General features: G+C 38.4%; 1 protein-coding gene across 22 annotated transcripts in view; it reads left to right on the top strand.

The window, feature by feature from the left end:
* Nucleotides 1-15,725, top strand: part of NRXN1 (neurexin 1) — a 1,113,124-nt gene that overhangs the window by 1,048,657 nt on the left and 48,742 nt on the right. The window contains exon 1 of one of the 22 annotated variants that reach the window (XM_024753591.1): nt 11,644-11,835. The exons of the other annotated variants lie outside the window; for them this stretch is intronic. Coding sequence (XP_024609359.1) covers nt 11,803-11,835 — 33 coding nt within the window. The 5' untranslated portion in view covers nt 11,644-11,802. Of the gene's footprint in view, nt 1-11,643; nt 11,836-15,725 lie in introns of those variants that run through there. 22 annotated transcript variants of the gene reach the window in all.

Genomic DNA, 15,725 nt, shown 5'->3' with positions numbered 1-15,725 from the left:
ATATACATAAATATTACAAAACAGACCTACAAAAATACAAATGTTCCTAGGACTAGGTGGCCTATAATAGAGTTGATGAAAGAAGGCATTTTACCCAGAGATACAGCAAGAGGCTTGGGTGTGCAGCACGTTGACACATTCATTTATTCATTCGTTCATTCCTCATTCACTTAACAAACATTTATTGAATGTCTACTATATGCCAGGCCCTGTGCCAGAGGCTCTAAGGATGAAGTGGACAGGGGTCCAACTTTACAGTTCCTAATAATCCAGGAAGAAGAAAAAGAAAGATACAAACAACTACAACAAACAGAATTTTTTAAGTGCTAAAAATGGTATTATTACAAATTACTATGGGAACATGATGGAAATCATGACTAACTCTGCCTAGGGACTTTGAGAAGCCTGCAAGGAAGGGTAGCACTTGAGCTTGATATAAAACAATGTGTAGGAGTTTACCAGAGTTTTTTTTTAAATGGAAAAAGGGCATCTCCAGATAGAAAAGACAACATGTTCACACCAGTGAAGATGTAATAGAACATAGCATGCTGGAGACAATGTGAAAATTAGAACAAGTCTTTGAAAAGTGCTTTGGCAGATTGTTTCAAGATCTATAAAAACACTTATGTTGTTAGACCAGTAATCCCACTTTGGGGAATTTATCTTATGAAAAAAAAAAATTCAGAGGAAGAAAAGTGTTATTTACAATAGCATAAATACAAAATAGAAATGAATGCATTATCCAAAAAAAATTCAAAATAATTATGTGAATTATAGCACACCAGTTTGTCTATTGTATTGCCATTAGAATGATAATAATTATGTTCTAGGTCAAGATGGAAAATGTATATGCTCTTTTATTAAATTATAAAACTATATCTTTATTATTGTAGCTTATTTTAAATTAATTGTTATTGGAGTATAGTTGATTTACAGTGTTGTGTTAGTTTCTGCCATACAGCAAAATGAATCAGTTGTGCATATATCTATTCTTTTTTACATTCTTTTCCCATATAGGTCATTACAGAGTATTGAGTAGAGTTCCCTGTGCTGTACAGTAGGTTCCTATCAGTTATCTCTTTTACATATAGTAACGTGTATATGTCAATCCCAATCTCCCAATTTATCTGGCATCTCCCCCTTGGTAACTGTAAGTTTGTTTTCTACATTTGTGACTCTGTTTCTGTTTTATAGATAAGTTCATTTGTACCAATTTTTTAGATTCCACATATAAGCAATATCATATGACATTTGTCTATCTGTGTCTGACTTACTTCACTCAGTATGACAATCTCTAGGTCCATCCCTGTCACTGCAAATGGCATTATTTCGATCTTTTTTTATGGCTAATATTCCATTGTATATATGTACCACATCTTCTTTTCCCTTCATCTGTCAGTGGACATTTAGGTTGCTTCCATGTCCTGGCTATCGTAAAGGGTGCTGCAGTAAACATTGGGGTGCATGTATCTTTTCAAATTATGGTTTTCTCTGGATGTATGCCCAGGAGTGGGAGTGCTGGGGCATATGTTAGCTCTATGTTTAGTTTTTTAAGGAAATTCCATACTGTTCTCCATAGTGGCTGTATAAGTTTACATTCCCACCAACAGTACAAGAGGGTTCCCTTTTCTCCACACCCTCTCCAGCATTTATTGTGTGTAGATGTTTTTGATGATGGCCATTCTGACTGGTGTGAGGTGATACCTCATTTTCGTTTTGATTTGCATTTCTCTAATAATTAGTGATGTTGAGCATCTTTTCATGTGCCTCTTGGCCATCTGTATGTCTTCTTTGGAGAAATGTCTATTTAGATCTTCTGCCCATTTTTTTGATTTGGTTGTTTTTTGGATATTGAGCTTCATGAACTGTTTGTATATTTTGGAGATTAATCCCTTGTCGGTCTCTTCATTTGCAAATATTTTCTCCCATTCTGTGAGTTGTCTTTTTGTTTTGTTTATGGTTTTCTTTGCTGTATTATTGCAACTATTTAAAATTATGTGTGTGTACAGATAAGAAATAGAAAAGAATGTGAAATGAAAATCAAAACACTAACAACAGCATCAACAGCAACAGAAAGGTTTGTGAAGGTAGTGGGATTGTGACTGAATTTTTCTCATAGATTTACTTTGTTGTGGTGATCATACCTACTAATTCAACTAATGTGTATTGACCATTTCTTATGTGCTATAAGCATTGCTTGGTCCTCCAGTTGAAGAGATAAAGGAGCTTATCATTTATATAATAAACTCTAAATTTTTAAAGAAAAGCACTTTTACACTTTCAGGCCTTTCCTAAAATAACTCTACCATCTTTCTATATCCAAATTGAATGCAATCTGTTGCAGGAAATCTATTCATAATCTATTCATCCCATCATTTCTAAGCTCTCTCTAGATTTTCCAGCCTTCTATCCCCCACAATGAAAGGTGTCATGCTGTAGGAGTTCAGTTGGGTAATCCAATTGAATTGGATTATCCAGTCCAAGGCTGGTGTCATGGTGGGAAGTGGCTGGATGCAGGAAGGGGGCATCCATAGATGTGTTTCTCACACTGAGGCCCATAACAACCTGCATCAGAATCCCCAGGAGTAGAGGTTAAGTATGCAGTTTTTCACCGTCATCCCTAGAAATTATAATTAAGTCCACCAGGGTGGGGTCATAAAATTGCATTTTTAACAAACACTCAAATTCTTTGGCATCTTACGTTTGGGAAAGAATTGCTATAAATATTAAGTCTACATGAAATAAGTGCTTCTGCCAGCTGCAGTTTGCTCGTGGAACTTTACAGTATATTTGTATGAGTGAAAACTTGCAACTCCTTTTCACGGATTTTCCTATAATGTTATATTTAGTCCACGATGAGCTTTGTTTCCAACTTAGGTTTCACGATTTTGTTAATGGAAAAAAACATTTACTCCCGATAAGTAAAAATGTGGATTCTTTCTGTACGCATGCTTGTGTGCGTGCATAGGATTGTGAAGTCATGTGTAACTGTCAGTGTAGGTGTCTTTTCAAAGTCATTCTTGTTGCTTAAAATATTGTGTGGTCCATTATCAGTGTGGGAGGTGGGGAAGTGGAGGGGAAGGGGACTCACATTTTATAATGTCTGACAAACTGTACCCACCGAAAAACAAGTTTCTCACAAGGTCTATTAATGCACCTCAGCTACATGTAATGTTTTGCACTGTTTTTTTTCCTTTTGTTCTTTTCTTTCTTGCCTCTCTCTCTCCTTTCCCTCTCTTTCCTTCTAACAGACTGGACCATGGACTATGGCTTTTGTTGATTAATGCTTTTCATTAATCAGCCACCAAAACTATTTTTGATCACTGGTGTCTGGTAAAAGGCATTGTCCTACTCACAACATCCTGAAGGAATCGGTTCCTTATTAAACTTGTCCCTTGAGTCTTGAGTTTGGATCAGTGTGAACAGTTAGTCATCCTTATGTTGAAATAAAATAAATGTATAGTACGCCAAAAAGCTCAGAAATTTTAAAAAAATGAGTTAAGGACTGGCGGTAGACATCCTTTCAGCACCATTTTTACCCTTTGGTCTTAAACTGCCCAACCTAGAAGCCAGCTGGGAGAAAACAGTGACCGGAGGATTTCTGTACGCTGCACTGCCCCTTCATCTTCATGTGTCATTGTTGTGCATGAAATAGATTTGGTATGTCTTTCTGGGTGGTTTTATTCTCTTAAACCATTAAAGAAGCTTTGATGTGATGTTAGTGGGTTCTGATGTCACTAACCTAAAGGAAAGCTTGCCTTCTCTAGACTTCTAGAGAGCTATCCTAAGTAAACCCTTCTTAGTACAAATGAATTCTTAGGACATGCAAAAGGACCCTGCCTGGATATCTGCATATTCATGGTTTCTAATGGCAGCAGTGAGATAGGGACCAATTCAGCCAAGTGTCATTTCTATCTGTGGCTATAAAAGGGTCACCCCTTTTATAGTAGCAGATGCTACTATTTGCACATTTCTTCTATGCACATTAATTTTCCTTGCTCAAAAATATTTTCAATGAAAATATCCTTTATGTTGTAAAATCCAGTTTGGGAAACTATCCCTTCACGGATGACTCTAAAGCACCTGCATTTTTCTTTTTTACTGTGCCACTGGTCTCTGTTCCAATTCTCTCTTGGTGAACACTGTTCCTACCACGCTTTAAATTTTATTCCCTAAAAAACAAGCTTCCCATTCCCATTCATGAGAAATCCTGTTGACATGACTCTTCATGAAAAGGAATTCTGAACTTGAAACTCTACGGTGATCTTGAAGTTCTTATATTATGGAGAGGGGATGCCTATCAACAATGTAGATTTGGGGGATCTATCCAAGTAAGGGAATCAGTCTCCAGGGAAGGGCCCAGGAATCTGAATATTTAACTTGTTCCTTCTTGGTTCTTATGCATACTAAACTTTGAGGACAGAGAGTCTAGAGCAAGCACTAGGAGTGGTATTGATTTGGAAAGAACATTTGATATGTAGTCAATAGACTTTTAATTGCTAACTTCATGGATATAGGTGATATTTAATCCCTCTGAGTATCAATTTCTTTTATTTTCAACATTAGTTTAATACATTTTAGAATACAATGTTATGGAAAAGATTATATAAGGCAGTGGGGTTTTTGCTTGTGTTTTCACTTTGCAAAAAGCGTGCATAACTAGAGAAAAAATCGGTGTAAAAAAACAAAACCCCGGGCTTCCCTGGTGGCGCAGTGGTTGAGAGTCCGCCTGCCGATGCAGGGGACACGGGTTCGTGCCCCGGTCCGGGAAGATCCCACATGTCGTGGAGCGGCTGGGCCCGTGAGCCATGGCCGCTGAGCCTGCGCGTCAGGAGCCATGGCCGCTGAGCCTGCGCATCCAGAGCCTGTGCTCCACAAAGGGAGAGGCCACAACACTGAGAGGCCCACGTACCGAAAAAAAAAAAATAAATAACCCACAAGAATAAGGTTGCAGAAAACCGACACCATAAGATTTAGAATATGAGAAATTTTACTCATTTAGACATTAATTCACCTCCTGCCTCTAACCTGTACTTGCAAATATTAAATTAGTAGTTAACAGGAGTGTAGTGGCACTCCATGGTGTCAAACTAGGGCTGCCATTGTAGGGGGAAAAAAATAAAATTTAAGACTAAGGTAATCCACTATGATTTTCTACCATTTCTGTTTGTTCTCTTAAAAAAGGAAAATTGTCCAGAATATTTCCTATTCTATATTCTCTCACAACTAGAGCTTACTTCCTGACATATGTCTTTTAAAAGTCACTCATGCATCCTACTTCCCATTCATCGTCACTGTGGCGAAAGTACAGACAAGAGAATTTGCATTTAAAACAATTTTCAGCCACCACTCATATTCTTGTGAAAGGAGGAGACTCAAAGCTGCTTCTTTTGTGTTTCATAGCCTATCAATGCCCAGTGGAGGATCATACTCTCTTTCTTGGGCAGCAAAAGCTTTCCATGCCTTAATCCAGCATCAGTGTGGGAGGGAGGAGGCTTTGGAGCCATCCACTGTCTCTTATTTGACATCAACGTTTCCCCTTCCTCTAAGTTTTACTCGTTGATAATTATGGTGATTTTTAAAATCTTGAAACTTGCCAATATCATGTTGATCCATTGACTGGAATGGGACAGAATCACACTGTAACTTAACTTAAGCCAAGTTATTTAACCTCTCTGCCTCAAAATCCTTCATCCATAAAATGAAGGAGTTGGTCTATGCAAGCCATACGAGCTCTTGAAGTTGTAAAAACCCTTCTGGTTTTAAGAGAACTGTGACGTGGAATATGCTCCCACACCACAGAGTACATCGTAGTATCTAGATCTGTGGCTCTTTTCTCTGATCTCCCTCTCTCTCTCTCTCTCTCTCTCTCCTGCTTTCCTGCAATATTTCCCTGTTACAAAGAGCATTAATGTGGCTTGAAGCTGCTCCAATGTCACAGTGTTGCAGGTGGCTCTGTATCTCAGCCCTGTTGCACTGACGCACAGGCTTGGCCAAGTGTGGAAATTGGCATGACAGGAGTCACAGAGGGAAAGTGCCTGAAGCTGGTTCTGAGAACTCTGTTCCTAAAAACTTAATCTATGGATAGAAAGACAGGGTGGGGTCCTGGAGACAAGAATCACTAACCTCCTTGCTAGTGGGATATGGTGACACTCTGCAAGCTGTGGTGGGGCGTGGGGAGGGGTCCAAAATGGGATTTATTCACTTGCTTGTTTACAAGTCTAACTTTGTGGACTCTAAAGTAGCCTAAGAAGTATAATTTGAGGGTCACAAAAGCCTCACGTAGTCCCTCAAAGAGCCTTCCTGTGATCCCTGTAAATATTACTTTTTCTGGCCACATCTTCAAAAATTCAAATATGAAAAGGAATAAGGACCTCAAGCCTTTTATATTGTTAATTTCAATGAGATTCATTTCTTAGACCCTTTGTTTAAATATAAACCTCCATGGAGAATGGATTACTTGACCTGTTAACAGCATTCGAGCAAGTTGATGCCGATGTGTTTTCTGACACACTTTTTACCACAGGCTTCCAGATCACCACACTTTGCTTTTCCTCCTAGCCTCATCCTCATTTGCTGTTTCTTCCTCTTCTCCATGACTTCTTAACTTTGGAGTGACCCACAGCCTTGGGCCTTGGTTATCCTCTTCTCTCCATCTAAACGTCCTTCCTTGCCACATCACAATATATACAGAATGCTTTTTCTTTTTTAACCTGTTAAGGTAGAAAAGCCCAGTGTTTAGAGCGTGGTTTCTCAGTCTCAGTACTATGGACATCTAGGGCCAGATAACTCTTTGATGTAGGAGCTGTCCTGTACATTTTAAGATGATTAGCAGCGTCCTTGGCTACTACCCACTAGATGCTAGGAACACTTCCCCCAGTTGTGACAACGATAAATGTTTCCATACATTGTCAAATGTTCCCTTGGGGACAAAATCACCCCCCCCCCATAAACCATGATTTAGAATAATTGGGGGTAAAACAAAAAATTCTTTAATAATGCATATTATAAGCCTTTCACTAAATTTGGCCAATTCTTTTTTTAAAGTTTATATCTCTTAAAGTTATAAGAATCTGAATAACAACAACAAAAGAGTTAAAAATAGAATCTCTAAGCCAGATTCTGGTTTGGGGATAAAATAAGCCTGTGCCAGGTAGGAACCAGAAGAAAATGGATTTCATCTTGTCCTTAACCCTATACCATTATTGGTTTAAAAAAAAAAAAAAGCACATCATCTTGCTTTTAAAGCAGCAGTAAACAATATCCTAAATTAAGATTCGAGTTTAGCTCTGCCATTTCTTGCCAATTGCATCCTTCTGAGAAAACTAAGTTTTGAAAGAGTTAATTCACCCAAGTTCAGGTAACTAGTCAAATCCTTTATTTCTCAGTCCTCCACATTCCTACCTCTAAGAATCAGAGATGATTCAGGTGAATTGTCGCTAGAAGTTGTAAAGCTCTTTAACACACGTAAGTTTGCACTGTTATCTGCATTCAGAGATGACAGAACTGAAAGTTAATATGGGATGTGGAGGTCTTCAGCTAAGACTGCCAGAACCTATACCGAGCAGCTATCTTCTTGCCCACATGTACTCAGTGTTCTTTGCATGAAAAAAAAACAGGCCACCCTTCCCTCTGTCTGTCCTCCTTTCCCCTCAACAGTTTTGCTTAAAGCATCTACCAATCACGTCCTTTTAACCATAAATGAACATAGGTACCATCATTTAATAATTTTAAGTTAGAAGAGGAATACATAGACTTGATTTGAAAAATGTCCAAAATGGTACCTATTAAAACTAGGCTATGGTCCCACCTTTGAACTCAGCTCCCCTCCTCAGATTTAACCACTATTAACTGATACTTTATGTCCTTACAGAAATTTCCTTTGCATATGCAGCTATGTATTTGTGTGTGTAAATGTGTGTGTGTATATAGCCTTTAAACAATTTTAAATTTGTACCTTTAATTTTTGTTTACATAACAATATATCTTAGAGACCTCTTCATATACGCATGTTTGAATTTACCACATTCTATATTACAGCTACAAAGTATCCGGACTGTAAAACTGTAATTTATCTCATCAGTTCATTATTGATGAGTATTGATGATGAGTTTCCAGTTTTTGGCAATTACAATAGTTCAATACATAGGTTTAATGTCAATGTTTCATGATTGTTGTTTTCTTTTTGATAAATGCTCTGAGCCTCAATCTTTTCTTTTAAAAGAATAAAGTTTGGTTGTTGAGGGTCATATTATTGAATAAATAGGCCAAATGGAGAGAATGGGCACAAAACAATATATATTTTAAAGAACTTAAGAAATGCTTTATTATTTCCTTAGAGTCAACATTGAATAAAGGAGAGAGGAAAGAAATTTGCAAAACAAAAACTTGACAGAGTCCATTCTTTCCAGGATGGATTTAAAAAATAGTTGCCAAGACAAAATGAGCTTTGGAATTTCAGCATTCTAAACCTCAGTGGCAATTTACTTTTTTATGGCATACCTATCACTACTTATTCTCAGATTTTTTTCTTAGTAGTATTGAGTGACTCTAAACGGGGTTAGAATTAGTCCTTGAAAATGCCATGGAGATAATGAAAACTGGGCCATAAAGAACAATAGAGGTTCCCCAGGTCCTCTTTGTGATATAAAGGTTATTCCCAAAGATGGTTCAATGTTTCTTTTAAGCTTTTTAAAAAGTATCTCCGGGGCTTCCCTGGTGGCGCAGTGGTTGAGAGTCTGCCTGCCGATGCAGGGGACACGGGTTCGTGCCCCGGTCCGGGAGGATCCCACATGCCGCGGAGCGGCTGGGCCCGTGAGCCATGGCCGCTGAGCCTGCGCGTCCGGAGCCTGTGCTCCGCAACGGGAGAGGCCACGACAGTGAGAGGCCTGCGTACGGCAAAAAAAAAAAAAAAAAAAAAAAAAAAAAAAAGTATCTCCATGATACTGCCATTTGAAACACACCATAGTCTCACAACTTAAAACCTTCCTTGTCAGACAGGATACGGTCATCTCAGTTACCTTGAACTGTGCAATATGTCTTCTATTACAGAATGATCAATAAATGCAGTTGTATTGGGGATATAGTTCCATATGGTATTCCAGATGTGGAGCCTTTGCTTACGAAAGGATTACTTTAAATTTTAGAGGAAAGGCAAAAAATAAGTACATCTTTCCAACACTGGATAACTCATTTATTTTTCTGTCTTTGGGAAGCAGGATGTGTACATCCTTTGGTGCTTGTTTGTTTGTATTTTTATTTTTTGTTGTTTTATTTTGTTTGTATTTTTTAACATCTTTATTGGAGTATAATTGCTTTACAATGGTGTGTTACTTTTTGCTTTATAACAAAGTGAATCAGCTATACATATACATATATCCCCATATCTACCCCCTCTGGAGCCTCCCTCCCACCCTCCCTATCCCACTCCTCTAGGTGGTCACAAAGCACTGAGCTGATCTCCCTGTGCTATGTGGCTGCTTCCCACTAGCTATATGTTTTACATTTGGTAGTATATATAAGTCCATGCCACTCTCTCACTTCATCCCAGTTTACCCTTCCCCGTCCCCGTGTCCTCAAGTCCATTCTCTACGTCTGCGTCTTTATTCCTGTCCTGCCCCTAGGTTCTTCAGAACCTTTTTTTTTTTTTAGATTCCATATATATGTGTTAGCATACGGTATTTGTTTTTCTCTTTCTGACTTCTTTCACTCTGTATGACAGACTCTAGGTCCATCCACCTCACCACAAATAACTCAATTTCATTTCTTTTTATGGCTGAGTAATATTCCATTGTATATATGTGCCACATCTTCTTTATCCATTCATCCGATGATGGACACTTAGGTTGCTTCCATCTCCTGGCTATTGTAAATAGAGCTACAATGAACATTGTGGTACATGACTCTTTTTGAATTATGGTTTTCTCAGGGTATATGCCCAGTAGTGAGATTGCTGGGTCATATGGTAGTTCTGTTTTTAGTTTTGTTTTGTTTTTTGCGGTACACGGGCCTCTCACTCTTGTGGCCTCTCCCGTTGCAGAGCACAGGCTCCAGATGCACAGGCTCAGCAGCCATGGCTCACGGGCCCAGCCGCTCCGTGGCATGTGGGATCTTCCCGGACCGGGGCACGAACCCGTGTCCCCTGCATCGGCAGACAGACTCTCAACCACTGCACCACCAGGGAAGCCCTGTTTTTAGTTTTTTAAGGAACCTCCCTACTGTTCTCCACAGTAGCTGTATCAGTTTACATTCCCACCAACAGTGCAAGAGGGTTCCCTTTTCTCCACACCCTCTCCAGCATTTATTGTTTGTAGATTTTTTGATGATGGCCATTCTGACTGGTGTGAGGTGATACCTCATTGTAGTTTTGATTTGCATTTCTCTATGATTAGTGGTGTTGAGCATCATTTCATGTGTTTGTTGGCAATCTGTGTATCTTCTTTGGAGAAATGTCTATTTAGGTTTTCTGCCCATTTTTGGATTGGATTGTTTGTTTTGTTGATATTGAGCTGCATGAGCTGCTTGTAAATTTTGGAGATTAATCCTTTGTCAGTTGCTTCGTTTGCAAATATTTTCTCCCATTCTGAGGGTTGTCTTTTCCTCTTGTTTATGGTTTCCTCTGCTGTGCAAAAACTTTGAAGTTTCATTAGGTCCCATTTGTTTATTTTTGTTTTTATTTCCATTTCTCTAGGAGGTGGGTCAAAAAGGATCTTGCTGTGATTTATGTCATAGAGTATTCTGCCTATGTTTTCCTCTAAGAGTTTTATAATGTCTGGCCTTAACGTTTAGGTCTTTAATCCATTTTGAGTTTATTTTTGTGTATGGTGTCAGGGGGTGTTCTAATTTCACTCTTTCACATGTAGCTGTCCAGTTTTCCCAGCACCACTTATTGAACAGGCTGTCTTTTCTCCATTGTATATTCTTGCCTCCTTTATCAAAAAAAAGGTGACCTTGTTTGTCTTTTTAACGATCGATAACATGGCATATTTATTGAGACTTAAATTGTCTTTAAAGAGAAACAGCTCTAATTGGCAAAAAAAAAAAAGCATAGTAATGTATTTCTTAATGTTGCATAATTGCCTATACAAAATTATCCCATAACAATACTCATTATAAACGGGGCATTCAAAAAATGCCATTCATTAACTTGAAAATAAAATTACAATTACAAAGCTTTGAGCCGATTCTGTTAGGAGGGTTGCATGCTAATTGCACAGTTTAAGGCTTCTAATTTAATATTAGGTGAAAAGGTGATAATCATCTGAAGGGAAGCACATAAGAAGAGTTGAAGGGTTGGGATGTTAAAAAGTAGTTTCCTTTCTGCTGAGCTGTCACATTGGATTACAAAGGAATACAGAGGAAAATTCCTGTGCATGAAAATAGGTCTTTATTTGGGTCCGGGCTTAGGGGAATGTCCGTTTCCCTACGCAGTCACAGTGGGGGAGCAAATTTGACAGCAGAGACTGCCAAGACTTTCTGAGCTGGGCACGGGCTCGTCTGTCTACCAACAGCCTCGTCAACTGCAGACGGAACTGCAGCATCCCTTCCTGCAGTAGTGCATCAGCCATTGGCTCATTGGTGACACGTGACTGATAGAGCCTTTTCTGTGTATTTCCTCGCCCATCTGTGTGCAGGGCACTGATAGGCCAGGCTGATGCGCAAGCAATTTATCATCTTGATCTCCCACTGAGTCAGGGAGCTCTCCTGTCACCAGTATTGATTTCAGAGGATGGACTAAATTTCCTAGGATTTCCATTAAGAATTAAGAAAAAAGCTCTAAGCACGCAGGGTAGCCAGACAGACATGGATATGAGATGGCACTGTGAAAACTCGCAGGTAGCTTCTTCTATCACAGCCGGTGCTCAGCACAGCTTAGAACTGCAGCATGCAGGGTTTAAGATACCAGGAGCCTAAGAACAGTAATAATGAAAATAAGAATAAACTCTTTTGGATAAACTAATTTTAAGATTTATATTAAAATGTTTCTTCTTGGAGATTGCATGTCAAATTTATGCACGCTCTGTATGAAACGTAGAAAGGTTGTTTTAAATTTTTAAATGTCCTTAAACCCTGAGCATGGTTGCTTCTACTTTTGTTTGTTGCGTGAGCTTCAGATGTTTATGAGCATGCTTGTGGCAGAAACAACCAAAAATTGTGTGTGTGGGTGTTTATATATATGTATTAAGTTGATTCGAGTAAAAGCATGAATAAAAGCTGCTTTCAAGACTTGCCAGACTGCTTTATTATTGTTAGTGACTTGGTGATTATTTTGCCTAAACATGCTTAGATTCTGACCATGCATGCTTTTGTGGCAGAGTGGGTTTTCGTTGAGAATTCGTAAAGGTGTAATGTGTGAATTAAATGTATGTTTTGTGCCACAGAAAATGTATTAGTGATTGTTAAACCTGATTAATTAATGGAAATATTTCATGATGGTAAGATTTGAGTAACACTTATTTACACTAATTCTGCTTACTGAAAAAAAATGCATGTCTGGGATTACTGAACGTTTTTATATTTTTGAAATATAATTTTTGATTATTTCAGAGACAGTAAGATTTCAGTTTTTAAAAATGCATCCAAGGTGAGAGAATTAGAAACATTTTTTTTTTGATTTTAGCCTAAGAGAGGATTCTAAAAGTGCTGTTTGCGTATTCGAGACATCACGTGCATGTTAATGAGTGTGAATTCTTCGGATAATTGTTTGATAGTCTCCTAGCTATCCTTATTCTCCTGAAGAGGAGAAAAGCCTTGGCATTCAAGTATTTCCTAGGCCCATGGGAATTAGAGCCAGCAAAAGCAAGAGTATGGCCAGATGGGATTGGCATGCTTGGCTGGGAGAGGAAACAATAGGCGGGGGCGGAGCAGATGGAGAACAGAAGGGATTGAGTCGCAGAAAAGGGGAGGGGGGAGGGGAGGAGTAGGCTTAATAGTGAAGTAAGCCTGGCCCTTCTTTCCAAGGGAACTTCTGATTGCATCTTCCTTTAAGTATGAGATAGAATGTCATGTCTGTTGTGACAACTATTTTTTCATTGAATTAGGTAACCCCTGCTTCATAGATTAGGAAAGAAATCCCATGAACAGAAGGTACTTTACCAGATTATAAATGGTGTGCTATTTGTTGTTTGTAACCTTTTTCTCTTTGCCATATTCAGGAAAAGTATTCAATAGGAGCAGAATTCAAATTAAGCTGTCATATTATTTGAGTCATTGGTATCTAAATATAAATATGGCAATAACTACTAAACTTATTTATCGGACTTTAACGATTCAAGCATCAATAGGGCTTGCTGACTCTTTCCCTAAGTAAGCTTTGAATTATGAAAACATTAGGAGCTCATGCTGACTAATCTACTGATTTTTCACTTCTGGCTTCTAAATAGATGTTCATTTCTAGAATAACTTTAAATGTTTTATTTAAGTATTTGTTGACTTTATCCTGAAGGCTGGGGGCTTGACCAATGCCCAGTTCAAATTCTGCAATGAACTTAATCAAGCCTTCTGTCACCCAAGGGTCTTTGCCCAGAAGGGTCATAGGACTGAAAAAGAATGAAAAATCAATTTACTTCTGAATTCTGTGATTTCAATGATTATTTCAAAATCCTAAGGTGAACCCAGACACAATTTCCAGTCCTAAGTACAACTGAATTTTACCAGAATCATGCTGCCAAAATGTACCAATGAAACACAAATTTTAAAAGTTTAAGTACACATCTCTTACTCTGTGGGTCACCCACAGCTCTCTTAATCATTTGGTTGGTGGACCTTGTGTATGGAGAGAATTTCCATTTTCCAAAGGAAATTTAGCCGTGTTGCATGTCTCTTTTGACTGCCTCTTGAACCTTGGCTTGACGAGGAATTATGACATAGATAGAGGGAATGAAAACCTTTACCTTTGGGCTTCCCTGGTGGCGCGGTGGTTGAGACTCCGCCTGCCCATGCAGAGGACACGGGTTTGTGCCCTGGTCCGGGAAGATTCCACATGCCGCAGAGCGGCTAGGCCTGTGAGCCATGGCCGCTGAGCCTGCACGTCCGGAGCCTGTGCTCCGCAACGGGAGAGGGCAAAACAGTGAGAGGCCCGCATACTGCAAAATAGAATAAAATAAAATGAAACCTTTACCTTTAATATCCTAAGATACATTTAGGATAATTTATTCAAATCATTTATATTGATTTTCCCAGAGTTAACGAATGAGACCAATTTCGTACACTTTCTCCAGTCCTTTTCTTCCAATGCCCTGTTCTTAGAAATTAAAGAGTCCACTAAGCAACAAAATTCTCCTCACTTGGCAAATTCCCTCTAACGTTTTTAGAAAGAAATAGTGCCTACAGTCAGATCTTCGGACAGATATTTATATTTTGGAGGGTTGACTGGTGTTTATTAAGCAAGATAACCCAGTGTTAAAGAATAAATATTTTCACTCACTTTACACAATCAAGTTGCCTGATAGGTCGAGTGCCGCGTTCTCCTTCTGTAGAATGAAACTAGAAGAGCCCTGAAGTGGTATTAAATGTCTGGTCACAGTAGCATTTGGCGGTCAACTGCCAAGGAAATTTCTCACCAAGACATTAACCAGGAAATGCTTACATGTTTACGAAGTAATTAGTGATGTAGCATTGCATATTAAGGATGTTTTGGGTAGTTATGATGAAATGTTACTGTCTGTGTGCGTTCTGTATGCTCCTTTAATTTACAAAATGTGCTCATTCCACAGCATCTGGGTGCATTTATAAACTACAAGTGCAATCTATTAACAATATGATGGATGCAGTAGGCAGATTGCTAATTGATGGGAAAAGCCCTTTTAGCTTATACTTTGTAGTTTTCAAATGGGAAAAGAAAGCATGTAGCCAAGAACTTTCAGTCTTTGTCTATGTTAAATTCAGATGTTTCAAGAACTAAGCTTACACTCTGCCCATTTGGAAAATAACCCATTTGAAACAAGATTTTGCCATGTCAAAATTAGTGCTCTTAATTCCGGTGTTATAAGCACTAGCAAGATATAGGTGAACAGAGTTAGTGGATATTTAATTATACTTAGACCAAGTGGTGCCTTTTATTAATGCAGTCTTCTTTTTTGCTTCCCATTTCCTCTGCTCCCAGTACTTTATTCCTCTGCTGCTTTACCTGTCTATGGACTCAAATGCCATTTGTTCCAGACCTCTATTACTAAACAGAAACAATAAACTATATATAAATTCAGCAGAATATAATGACACCAAGTTCTGCTTGTACATTTTTGTGTATATTTAGGCTTTGAATATCATTGATTTCTATTAAGGTTACTATATTGACCCAGCAAGATTGATTTTATTTTCTGCTATCTTATTTACATCTACTTGATAGCTGATACTTGAATCTCCTGAAGGCTCCCTTCCCTCATTACTCTAGCACAGAGAATGGAGCCAAGCACAATATATCGAGTAGATAGGCAATTTCCAGTATACAGAATAACTGGGGAGAATCACAGACAGATATAAACCCATGGGTATCTCTAGTGTCTCACAGAAAATTAAGACAGCATATAAGTCTAAACTAAATAATAACCATGAAAAAGTAAAAATATATGAGAGAGACTTTCTAGTTTTGTGTCATAAAGTACGTGTGATTATCACTACACACTTTCATTTTCCCCTCAAATTTTCACCCTCATTTGAGTTCACTTGATTATGCATTGGAAACTATCTGAGAACTATTTCCCCCCAAAAAATCAATTATACATTTT

The sequence above is a fragment of the Neophocaena asiaeorientalis genome, unplaced genomic scaffold (assembly GCF_003031525.2).
Source record: "Neophocaena asiaeorientalis asiaeorientalis breed wild unplaced genomic scaffold, Neophocaena_asiaeorientalis_V1.1 scaffold171, whole genome shotgun sequence".
Taxonomy (NCBI): domain Eukaryota; kingdom Metazoa; phylum Chordata; class Mammalia; order Artiodactyla; family Phocoenidae; genus Neophocaena; species Neophocaena asiaeorientalis.
This window is presented reverse-complemented; position numbering and strand designations above follow the sequence as displayed.